The sequence below is a fragment of the Hylobates moloch genome, unplaced genomic scaffold (assembly GCF_009828535.3).
Source record: "Hylobates moloch isolate HMO894 unplaced genomic scaffold, HMol_V3 SCAFFOLD_10, whole genome shotgun sequence".
Taxonomy (NCBI): domain Eukaryota; kingdom Metazoa; phylum Chordata; class Mammalia; order Primates; family Hylobatidae; genus Hylobates; species Hylobates moloch.
Genome location: NW_026652285.1, coordinates 15,760,490 through 15,773,242, shown reverse-complemented (window position 1 = coordinate 15,773,242; position 12,753 = coordinate 15,760,490). Strand labels below are relative to the sequence as shown.

Here is a 12,753-nt window from a genome sequence, read left to right as displayed (position 1 = left end):
GGAAAGACAAAATTTTTAAAAGGTAAGTATTTTCCTTCAGTGAACATTGCAGAATTAGAAAATATCCTCCATATCTTCACTTAAAAGTTGTTACTTATCATATTGAGAAACTGGACCAAATAAGCATTAAGAACTATATTATGATAATTCCACATTTAGAGTTCTGCTGTGTCAGGCTCTAGAAATGGAATACAATCTCATAACTAAGTGAACCAATCACAAAGAAGTAAAGTTTCATAGTAAGACTGGTTCATTAGAAAGACCATCTAGGAATTTAATTTATTGACTATCAAATACACTATTATTTGCATGACAGAATATTGATAACTACTGAAGGTGGGTGACAGGCATATGCAGGGTTCTTTAATACAATCCTGTTTACTTTATATATGTTTAAAATTGTCCAAGATAAAAAGTTAAGAACTAAGTAACCTTGGCCGGGCGCGGTGGCTCACGCCTGTAACCCAGTACTTTGGGAGGCCGAGGTGGGAGGATCACAAGGTCAGGAGATCAAGACCATCCTGGCTAACACGGTGAAACTCTGTCTCTACTAAAAAATACAAAAAATTAGCCGGGTGTGGTGGGGAGCACCTGTAGTCCCAGCTACTTGGGAGGCTGAGGCAGGAGAATGACTTGAACCTGGGAGGCAGAGCTTGTAGTGAGCTGAGATCGCACCACTGCACTGCAGCCTAGGCGACAGAGCGAGACTCCGTCTCAAAAAAACAAAAACAAAACAAAACAAAAACTAAATAACCTTATTATAAAGCAGCATGGACAAAATTCAGGGAAATTTTGGGTGGCTGCATAGTTTCTGACTTGCCTAAGTCACAATGTGCTAACATGTGACAAACCCTCACAGAATGCCCCAATCTCCACTCTTTACTCAGATTCCCAGCCACAAATGATGCTCTAGGGGCCTTTTCTCCCAACGTCAGACATTTACATAACATCTCCAGGTCCTTCATACAGTTTTATATCCCTTCATCCACTGTTTCTGGTCACCAATGACCATGAACTGACCTGTTATTTCTTGAGTGGATGACATGCTACTAGAACAGGGAAGGTGAGAGAAAGCACAGTTTAGTGGTTAAGAAAACTGGCTCTGGTGTCAGGCCAACTGGGTTATAATTCCGGCTCTATCATTTACTAGCTAGGGGATCTGCAGGTCACTTTGGCTTAAAGATTAAGCTCTTCTCAGATGAATTTCTGACTAATAATGAGAGGAATCAAAGGTGACTTCCTTGATTTTAAATTCTTAAATATTTTATAAAATATTTTTATCAACTTTTCAAAATGAAAGATATATCAAATCCCAAAGTCGTTCCCTCACCTAATTGTGAAATTCATTTCTGATATGATCCATTAACAAGGTACAAAATGGATAGTCAAGTATTTTAAGAAGCAGGGGAGAAAAGAAACCCAGGTTGGTATTACATGTTAGATATGCATCCAGTTTTCAGTACAACTGACTATGAATACTAGAATTCATCAACTTGAAGTAATCCAACTGGTACAGTAAGGCAAAAACTAATTTCTCCTTTTATGTCCTCCTGCTCAGAAGAAACCTTCTGTCCATTTTATGCAATAGTCAGGTTATGTGTTACAAAACAGTTTCTGGGCAGAAGGGCCATGAACATGACCAATGGGGAGAACCAAAGCCAGGGCTGGGCAAAGGGGAAAGGCAGCTTGCCCAGGTATCTTTGCTCTGTTTATCTCCAGCATGTATTATCAACACTGCTTTTTCAGAAACCTCAATCTTAACAGTCAGAAATCCCAAAGAGAATAGCAACAAACTGTTAACAATGTTATCCACAGAAACAAAATCCCAGCAATGCTTCTTAAGGTTGTCATGTCTCCTAAGAGAGCATAAACAGAGGTCCTGCCTCAGACCTGCCAGCCAATGTCCACTAGGATGACAGACAAGAAGGCCCTGCTGGGGTAAACATATTGCCAACATAATAACATACTATGCGCTCTCCTAAGGTCAGGCCAAGTGTGCCAATTAAATTAGACCATGTTTTCTTTCCTTCCTTCCTGTTAAGTTAGAAAGAACATTACCAAGAAATACATGAGAATAATTTATTTTGGCTTGAATGAACGACTCCCTACCCCCACTTCAGTTCTATTTCTTAACTTTTGGCTCTCTACCGAAATGCTTTGCTGTGTATAATCACAGGCATTTCAGTTATTTGAGAACAACAAAAAAGTTAATCTTTACTAGATAGATGCAGATTTCACTAAGAAGGATCACAGGAGAGTTACAGGGATAGCAAGATCCCATATTTTACAGTTCTCTCAGCATAATAATGAAATGAGTAAGTTAGCAGAAGCAAAACTTTTATTGAGTAAAAAAAGTAAAGAGGTAAAGCTAAATGGAAAAATTATATACAGTAAAGTGACCTAAAATTATCTTTAAGTATTTAGGTTCAAAATAATAAAGACATTAACTCACACTACATAAAACACATTTTCCTGATTTTACAAGTGTTTATCCTCTCTTAACCAGATAACACTGCTATCTTCAAACTCACTATTACAGATGGAAAAATATCACAGCAAGCTGACGGATCCGGGCTCATCTAAACAAATATAACTTTAGTTCTTTTCCTAGGTGCTAACCTTATGATAACAAATCCAATTACAGGAACCAAATTAGACCAGAAATGAAACAGAAGCTGCACGGGGTTCATTGGAAGCAACAGGAAAACTTTAACTCAGTATCTTATGTTTGCTAGAAATAATCAAATCTTTCAAATTTAAGACAAGTATCCATCTCTTAACTATCACCAACTTACAGATACAACTAAATTGTGAGTTATTTTTACTGTGCTAACTTTGCTGAGGCTTAAACCCTTCTCTACTTGACCCTAATGTGTATCTGTCTTAAAATAAAATTCACCTTACAAGAAACCACCAATTTTAAAATGTTGTATACTAATTCGTAGTAGTTAACTTAATAGGCACCCCTGAAATCACAGAACAATTATAGAAATGACAGAAGGTAGACATGTAACTATCTGATGATGAAGAGAAATGCAGTAACAGCACTTGTATTTGTTTACATATAAACACTGGGCTGCTGAGTTTCACAGCAGATTCCAGGGACAGTCAGCCAAATTCCACCAGTGATTATTCTCATAGGGAGATGAAAAGCCCTCGAATGACAAATAAATGGTCTTCAGATTCTGGCTATCATATACAAGCCTGTGCTGCCCAATCAGCATACTAAAGTGCTGTCAAGTTCAAAACTCAGCTTAACAGGCTCTTCTAAAACAGCAATTTTCAAATATGAGCTATGGAAGTCCCATATGCTCACGTCCAAACCTCCACACCCCCTCCTCTACCTTTTACCCTTGGAAATCCTAGGGCTGTGAGGAACATAGCTGGAAAATCACTATTCTAAACACAGAGAGGGGCAAAAACAAAGAGTTGCTAAAATCTCTTTTTCTTTCTTTTTTTTAAAAATAAAATGTCTGGCTAATTCCTGTTGGGTAAAATGTATGCTCAAGTTCGTTTCCAAATATCTCTGAATGTCACTTCTCTGGCTTCCCTACCTGGTTCTTCTCAGTCTTCTAACTAGTCTACTAAGCTGCGGTTAATGTTTTTCCTAGCCAGAATCCATTGGCTAAAATAAAAAGGGACTCTGGGAAAGAGCTGGCTACAAAATGCCCCCAGCACACATGCATCTACATGCTCACATGTACACATATGCCATGGTGATCGCCACTTTTGGTTTGGAACCCTAAAAATTAAAGTGTAAAATCTCTTTCAAAAGCTATTACTAAAGACAGTCTTTAAAAATGTGGTCTCAAAATTTTACAATAATATACCCTAAACTGTTAATCAACAGTGCTCTCTAGGTGGTTGGATTATTAGAGACTTTTTATCTATATTTTAAATTTTTTCTGCAACTCATATATTACCTGTGTTATTTTGTTTAGTCTACTTAGTGTAAGTTATGACTTCTCCCTAGGTTTTGATTTCTCAGTATAAAGAAGTTCTAAGTGGTAAGCAAAGTGTTCATTTCCACTTTAGGTATGGTAACTTCTTCGAAGGAGTCTCTAATAAATGCCTAAAGAAAGCTTCTTGCCAGTCCCATTCTCCCAAACAGAAGGCTTCTGACTTTCTAGAGTACTGATGTAGTAGATGAAAATACATCCAGGCTGGGTGCAGTGGCTCACACCTGTAATCCTAGCACTTTGGGAGGCCGAGGCAGGCGGATCACGAGGTCAGGAGATCGAGACCATCCTGGCTAACATGGTGAAACCCCGTCTCTACTAAAAATACAAAATCAGCTGGGAGTGGTGGCGGGCGCCTGCAGCCCCAGCTACTCGGGAGGCTGAGGCAGGAGAATGGCGTGAACCCGGGAGGCGGAGCTTGCAGTGAGCCGAGATTATGCCACTGCACTCCAGCCTGGGTGACAGCGAGACTGTGTCTCAAAAAAAAAGAAAATGCATCAATTGCCATATAGCAAGTGTCCTGGCAAGGGTACTCAACCTCCTCACTAGCCAAGCAGTCTACAAAGAGGTGAGGGGTCAACATAGTTTGCAACAAATGCAGCACATCGCAGTCTCAGAGTCAACCTGGGAGTTCAGGCATGCCATAATGGTCAGGAGAATCCTGGGGGCAAATCAGATCCTCAGATTTCTCTGTAGAAGTCTAGTCAGTGGAGCCAATTACTGAGAAATCCTCCACACTAGAGCAGCTTGAGACCCAGAGAGGCAGAGTAGAGCAGGTCCAGTCACCTGGAGTTAGTATTACCAAACTGAGCTCACCTTTGTGGCCATGGTCTTCACCCCATGAATTCTCCACTCTCCATTTTGTGAAAGCACCATCCTGATCATCCTGCAAAAAAGTGGATGATGGTGAGTAGTCTGAAGCCAGATTCTCCCTGCTGAGGTGTCACATAATTTTAGCTCTTCTGTAGCCACTTGAAAGAAACAGCCTGCTCTATACAGGCAGCCTGCTCTAAACAGTACTTGGTCAGGGCTATATATTTCCTATGATCACTAAAGGGATACTCCAGTAGAAATGGAATTTGAATGTCTTGGGGTAAAAACATAATAAACTAACAAAGCAATAAATACTATTTCATCCTTTCTATTGTATTGTATACATAAAATAGGCATGTAAAAATGCTACTTGACTAAGAAAAACTATATTAACCTACTAAAAGCAGTAAACATTTGAAGCTGGGGATTCTTGCTTTTAATCAATCAATATTGATTAAAGCAAATGCATCCTACTTTATTTTAGGAATAATTCTAAAACTTGGTCAGAGTCTTTTTTACACAAAACAAAACAAACTCATCATACTGCCTGATTTTCTACCTGGGGAAACCAAATGATGATACTCTCCAAATGCATTCTTTTACTGATCCAGTTACACAAATATTGAATTTCAAAGAAGAGACTGAATGGCAAAGCAAAAGTAAAAAGACCATTTTCATAAACAAAAGCCAGGCACTTCTAGTGTTCTCCTTCCTCCATCTTCATTATTAAAATAAGCTCAATTTTCGTCTTCTTAAAGGGACAGTGATACTCATCATGATAACCTTCATTTACAGCCTTCACTACAGTGACACAGAGAGGAACAAGAGGAAGGCTCCATTTGGGAAAAGACTTTTCTCTTTCATGTTTACCCAGGACATTTACTGATGTCAAAGCAACTTAAATCTTTGTAGCATGAGAAGAGCACTGACCCCTGTATTATCGCCTAATGATTTCATCTGTCAACTCCCACTTGCGAATAACTATATGATGAGTCTCATCTATATGGGATTTGGTTCTCTTTGGCTCTGCTAACCCAAACACTCCACTCTTGGCAGTTTTCTTGGATCTCGGTAATTTTCTGTCTCACAAATAGCGCCAACAAACTCACAAGTTTCAAACACCCTTACCTGTACTAATCCTTACTCTTTGCCCCCAAATCCTTTGAAACCATATCGTTATATACTATACATTCTGCAGCTGGCATATTATATGTCTGTTTTGGTTTTCTATTCCTCCCACTGTAGTCCAACTTTCCTTTCCTTTTAAATATCACTGTTAGAATCGATGCCACCTAAAGTGATACAGTTACTTGTTACTCTAAGTCTGAAAATGTTTCCTATGTTTTCCCCTTGGCCAATGAATTCCTGGAGTGACCTAGATCAAATTGTTCTCTGGGTCACCTACAATTACAAAATGATTATTACCTGGAACTCCCTTATAGGGATTCCATGATATCAGCAACAAAAGAAAAAAAATTGTGGAAATATAACCACGAGTATGCATTTACCTCTGTACTATTACTCAAGTGTAGTTCAAACTCGTTTTTGGGATCGAAAACTCTAGTGGAATGAAGAGAAAATGTTCAATATAAAATTCCAGTTATAATAATATAAATTCTGCTTTATACTATTAGCATGTAAGGTAGCTCCATTTTCCTAAGGAAATAAACCATGCTAATCAAAGAATGGAAGTTCCCAAGAAAATGACAGTGGTATTCATTATTTTTATTTCTGAAAAATAGGAATATTCTATAATAGAGACAGAAATGATAAAAAGCTGAATTTCTCTTGGAAATTACAAGTTTTTGTTTTAAAAAAAAAAAAAAAAAAAACAACCAAAAAAACCCACCAAACTCTCGGCTGGGCACAGTGGCTCACGCCTGTAATCCCAGCACTTTGGGAGGCCGAGGCAGGTGGATGCTTGAGGTCAGCAGTTCAAGACCAGCCTGGCCAACATGGTGAAACCCTGTCTCTACTAAAAATACAAATAAAATTAAAAAAAAAATTAGCCAGGCCTGATGGTGAACGCCCGTACTCAGGAGGCTGAGGCAGGAGAATAGCTTGAACCCAGGAGGCGGAGGTTGCAGTGAGCTGAGATTGTGCCACTGCACTCCAGCCTGGGCAACAGAGCAAGACTCAGTCTCAAAAAAAAAACAAAAAACAAACAAACAAAAAAAACTCTATATAGTTTAAAAATTTATTTAAAGAACTTTAGTTTAGTTATAAAGCACCCTTATTTGAAAAACCTTTTCATGTATTTTATTTATTTATTTATTTATTTTTGAGACAGAGTCTTGCTCTGTCACCCAGGCTGGAGTGCAGTGGTGCAATCTTATCTCACTGCAACCTCCACTTCCTGGGTTCAAAGGATTCTCCTGCCTCAGCCTCCAGAGTAGCTGGAATTACAGGTGCACGCCACCATGCCCAGCTAATTTTTGTATTTTTAGTAGAGACAGGGTCTCACCATGTCGGCCAGGCTGGTCTTGAACTCCTGACCTCAGGTGATCCTCCCGCCTCGGCCTCCCAAAGTGCTGGGATTACAGGTGTGAGTCACTGCACCCGGTCTAAAATACCTTTTATAACCTAACTTTATGTTTTGTTTATAATTCAAATGTGAGAATCTTGTTAAATTGGGGTGATAACACTTTTAAATCACCTTTTGCTGTTTTAAAATGGCTTTTCCTGATCTACATAAGTAATGCAAATTATACTCCACACATTCTCCTGGGTAACCCTAAAAACCTGTTTCTTGGTGTGGGAGTCTCGCTAACTACAGAGCTGAGATTATCAACGAATGGAATAATGAGGAAAACAGCTCGCTGGTTTACAAGACCTCAACCTTTACATGTATTTATGAAAACTACATGAGGATCAGGAATATCAGCATTAAGACTGCCTATTAAGTTCAGGGCACCTTTACACCATACTGTGTTTGATCTCGTATAAAACTGAGAATACCTCAGAGTTTTACTACTTAAAGCACTAGCCTTATAATTTGCAGGAATGTAATTAAACCTTTAAGACCAAGTTTTGAATACGGAGAGAGCACAGGGATCTTAGATGCTGTGGGGTTGAAAGGGAACCCTTCAAGTGAAGTAGTTGGAAGAGGTGAGAAAAAGGTACAGAGAGAAAACTCCGTCCCACTCACAATTCTGCATAGAGTATAAAAAGCAAATCAGGACTTTTAGATAGGCTAGTTAGGAAAATGTGGCATAATGATATGCTAAGATATTTCTAAACATTTTAAAGATCATAAATCTAGTGGACAGGAGAGCAAAAACAATTCTCTATCAAACTGTTTTCTAGCCGGGTGCGGTGGCTCACGCCTGTGATCCCAGCACTTTGGGAAGCCAAGGTGGGCAGATCATCTGAGGTCAGGAGTTCGAGGCCAGCCTGGCCAACATGGCAAAACCCCATTTCTACTAAAAATACAAAAAATCAGCTAGGTGTGGGGGCGGGCGCCTGTAATCCCAGCTACTCGCAGGGCTGAGGCAGGAGAATCTTTTGAGCCCGAGAGGTGGAGGTTGCAGTGAGCTGAGATCACACTACAGCACTCCTGCCTGGATGACAGAGTGAGACTCCGTCTCAAAAAAAAAAAAAAAAACCCAAAATGATTTTCTAGAACAATTTATACAAGGTAGTTATTCTGTGACTTTCCAGGAATTAGGCTAGAAAGAATATTTTTGCTTGTGGTGATAAAGAATTAAAGTAGTTCAAGTTCTTCCTTCCTGATGATCCCTGAGCACAGAGGGGAAGATATCTATTTTTACTGACTGGAAGTGAGGAGTTTATTTGTGAAAGATAAAATTTCATTTGTTTCCAACTCTGTATCCTAGAAAAAGTGGTATTACTATACACACTATTTCACAGGAAATTCAAAATACTTTACATCTAATTTCCTGAAGCTCTGCATATAACTAGAAATGGGTATGGAGTCCACAAATTACTGTTATTGACATTTTACTGCAGAAGAATCTGAATGACAAATGAAGAGAAATCTGAACATAGGTCATCAAGATATGAACACTTTCAGGGCACATTTTGGTTCCTTATAAAGTAGAAGTTATCTTCTCTCAAGTTCCCTTGCTGACTTCTCTTCAAACCATGACCTTCCAAAGTTACAGAAACAGTTACTTGGTCGCTCCCTGCTGACCCAAATTCTCCTCATAGAAAGTTGCTATTTTTATATTACCTCTAAGCACGCAGCCAAGCCCCAAGTGACGCAGGTACAATGTCTTACTTGGAAACTAACTTTTAACAGAAATCATATACACTATGAATGAAGCTTTGTTGGGTAAACAGTCTGCAGGAGAATGTAGATCCATCTGTACAAACACTCCAGCAGGCATGCTGAGGGTCATACCTTCTCTGAGACAGCAGTGAAGGTCATGGCGTGGGTCATAAGTGACTCACCAAAAGTCAGCCTTTCCGCTTTATTCATGTTCTTCAAGGAGACACCAAACACTAACTCATGGTCATAGCTGTAAAAAGAATGATAGTACAAAATAAAGGGAGTACGATCATGGGGAAAACTGGCTTTTGGTTGTAAAAGGAATTCAGAAGAAACTGAAGGGGCTCAACAGCTCCAAATAAATAAGGCTCTAGCTGTAGCTCTTCAGAAAGAATATGGAACATGAAGAACTTAGTCTCTTAGTGGGAGTCCATTCTCTATGTGTCACAAGAGTATGCAGGAAAAAAAGGAGATGATTAAACATAAATTCTCCACATCAGAAGCTGACAAGTTTACACTGTCATTTAGGCAAGAAAACTTTAAAAAATAATGAAAAAAGCTTTTGAAGTAACTTCTTAGAAAACTGATCTCTTTTGAGCTGGTGGAACCAACCAGTTTCTGAATTCATTTAAATCATTGCTGATTAAAATTTAAATAAATAATGCCCAAAATATTGGGGAATATTTTTGCATAAGCACTACACTCACATTGTTAAATACAAAGAAACAAAAGGCAAAATACATGTGAGAGAGGTCCCTGCATGTTCTAGTGTGAGAGACACACTTGGAAGTTGCATGTACCTGTTTTCAAAAATTTTTTAAACCTCATTCTCTTTTTAGCAGATTTCTCTATCAAGATATTTACTCAACCTCCTACAAGTAACAACTATTTATAAGTAACCCTAAAATGGAGAATGGTGAACAGTCAAGGAATCCTATATGATTTAGTTTACAAATTAACCTTCATTGTCATAAATGACCAGGAGGAATGCTTTAAAGTATGCATGCAAATTAGTCCCACTTGTCACAAAGACAAAATACAAAGTTACCAAAGTAACATAGCAAACAGGAGCTCTAGAAAATCTTTCATTACACTCCCAAATGCACTGAACGCATTTACACAGTAGTCAATTATTTTTTTAAAGTGTCTTTCTCATAGAGGATGGCTTTTTAGAACACCCAACGATTTCCACTCATATAGACAGTGTGATCTTGATGTCCTGGGTTAGAGTATTTAAGTATGTGGAGTTACTGCTATGAGTCCTCAAACTCTACAGGATGCAAAGAAAGAGACGTGCCCTTAGGCCAACCTTCATCTTTGGATGAACCTCGGCAGAGTCATTTTGTACCAAGAGCACACTCCAACAGCAACAACCCACAAATGACTTTCTATTTTACATTTCCTGCACTCACAGATTCATGTCACTGAGGCCCAGCTTGCCATTGAAGTGTTTTCCAACATCACAGCCAAACCACACAGCCTAGAAACAGAAGAAAGAGGAAGAAAGTCAACATAAACTCCATCTTCCTATTATACCAAAGAAGTAAAAGATGTTTTAACCCCAATGCGCAAAACACAAAAACGATACCAACCTCTCCATCTTTGATGGAGGCAGCAACCATCTTTTTCAGGAAGTCAATGGGCTGGTTGTTGTATAGAGTTTTTCTCCCTCCAACCATATTGCTTAAGTATTCCACTGTGTAAAGTTTGTTGTACTTGTGCTGGGGCCTAGGGTCATTCACTAAACAAATCTATTGAGATCAAGAACATATCGATTAGGGCACAAAACCAGGAATGTCAAGCAACACACAGCTCTCCTCTAGGTTCATGTTTCCATCAAGCTCATCATCTCTGCCTACAAGCTAAGTACTACAGCCACATTAAGTAACAAAGAAACAAAAGGTGGCAAAATACATGTGAGAGAGGTCCTTGCTTATTCTAATTCATGTAAAAGACACAATTAGGAGGTGCATCTACCTGTTTTTCCTACTAGCAAGAACTGCTCCAAAAGCATTTTTTTTTTTTTTTTTTTTTTGAGACAGAGTCTCGCGCTGTCGCCCAGGCTGGAGTGCAATGGCACCATCTCGGGTCACTGCAACCTCCGCCTCCCAGGTTCAAGTGATTCTCCTGCTTCAGCCTCCCAGGTAGCTGGGATTACAGATGTGCACCACCACGCCTGGCTAATTTTTGTATTTTTAGTAGAGACGGAGTTTCACCATGTTGGCCAGGCTGGTCTCGAACTCCCGAACTCAGGTGATCCACTCACCACAGCCTCCCAGTGTGCTGGGATTACAGGCATGAGCCACCGCACCCGGCCCTCAAAACTCATTCTGAAAAATAACATGCACTGAGTAAGAAAAATTGGAGAGCTAATCACAAGGCCCCTGTTCTCAAGTTACAAGACAGGCATCTGCTTGGAAGAGGATCAAGAAGCCAATAAAAGGAAGAGGCTCTGATCATCCTACTAGGCAGATGAGGAAGACCTAAAGGGAAGAGGAAAAACTAAGATTACTCCCTTCAACAAGAGAGTTCCCTGAGGGGACCTCAGTGCAAACATGCTCTGAATCCATGATAAGAAAAACCCAATACACTTTCATTGTCTTTGCACTTGAGAATGATTCTGGTCCTATACAGGGGCGCGTGTGGGAATTAAAATGACTGCTGGCTTACAGTTTAAAAAGTCTCTGAAGAGGAACATTGGGGAAAGGCTGATAAATCCTGGCACCACCAACTTCATTAGCTGCATAAAATACTTCAGAGGAAGTGGGGGAAAATGTTTGTTTGCCATCTAGTTTGATACTCATATATGCTAACCAAGAATCTTATACAATTCCCTGTGGTTAACAGCCATTTGAAAGTAAACAGCCAGTGACTATCAGTGCCATTCACCAACCTTATCTTCCATATTGAAGAGTGGCTTGACGTGTTCCCTGTAAAACTCCAAGGGTGTTATGGGGCCAATCTTCTGATAATTTTTATCTTTGTCTCGATACTCCCAGGTGAATGTCTCTGGTGGATTACCCAAACAGATGCACACCACTCGGAATATCTGGAAGAGAGGAGGAGGAAAGGCGAGCAATGGCTAGAGGGAAATGTTATTTTTTTCACCTCTTCATTTTCCTTAAGCTTAGGAAACACAAGAAGTTAGTGGCTAAATTCAAGCTAAAAATTTCACAAGAAATCTAATACTGCGTCAAAAACTGGAAAGCTGATGTCTGAGATTTGGTATCAGTCAACTTATGAGTTCTCAAATAAACACTGTAAACAATGCAATTCTGAAATGTTAACATTTAGTGCTTAGTACTTGTCCTGAAAATTTAAACTTCCTTAGCCAAGAATCTGTCTACAACTGATACCCAGCAAGATCTGAGTTGCTGCTCTGCTGATTATTTTTCAAGTAACAAAAAAATGACAAATTTTATAAATGGATTTCCTTCCCTTTATACATTGATGTTTTCCTTATTACCACAGGGGTCTCTAGTCATAGGAAAGTAACTAATTTTTCAGCTGGAGTTGGATGACAATGCCTGTTAAAAGTATTATTAGAAGAGGGCCAGGTGCAGTGGTTCATGCCTGTAATCCCGGCACTTTGGGAGGCTGAGGTTGCAGGATCGCTTGAACCCAGGAGTTCAAGACCAGCCTGGATAACATAGTGAAACCCCATCTTAAAAAAGAAAAAAATTAGCTGGACATGGTGGCTCATGCCTGTAGTCCCAGGTGCTCAGGAGGCTGAGGAGGGAGGATCGCTTG

General features: G+C 39.5%; 1 protein-coding gene across 1 annotated transcript in view; it reads right to left on the bottom strand.

Annotated features, from left to right (window-relative positions):
* BLMH (bleomycin hydrolase) overlaps positions 1 to 12,753 on the bottom strand; it is a 45,017-nt gene that overhangs the window by 14,833 nt on the left and 17,431 nt on the right. Inside the window, exons 7-11 of the mRNA XM_032163104.2 lie at positions 11,897 to 12,052; positions 10,596 to 10,754; positions 10,416 to 10,483; positions 9,136 to 9,253; positions 4,776 to 4,845 (exon numbers count right to left, since the gene is read on the bottom strand). Of these exons, the coding sequence (XP_032018995.1) occupies positions 4,776 to 4,845; positions 9,136 to 9,253; positions 10,416 to 10,483; positions 10,596 to 10,754; positions 11,897 to 12,052 (571 nt within the window). The remainder of the gene's footprint in view (positions 1 to 4,775; positions 4,846 to 9,135; positions 9,254 to 10,415; positions 10,484 to 10,595; positions 10,755 to 11,896; positions 12,053 to 12,753) is intronic.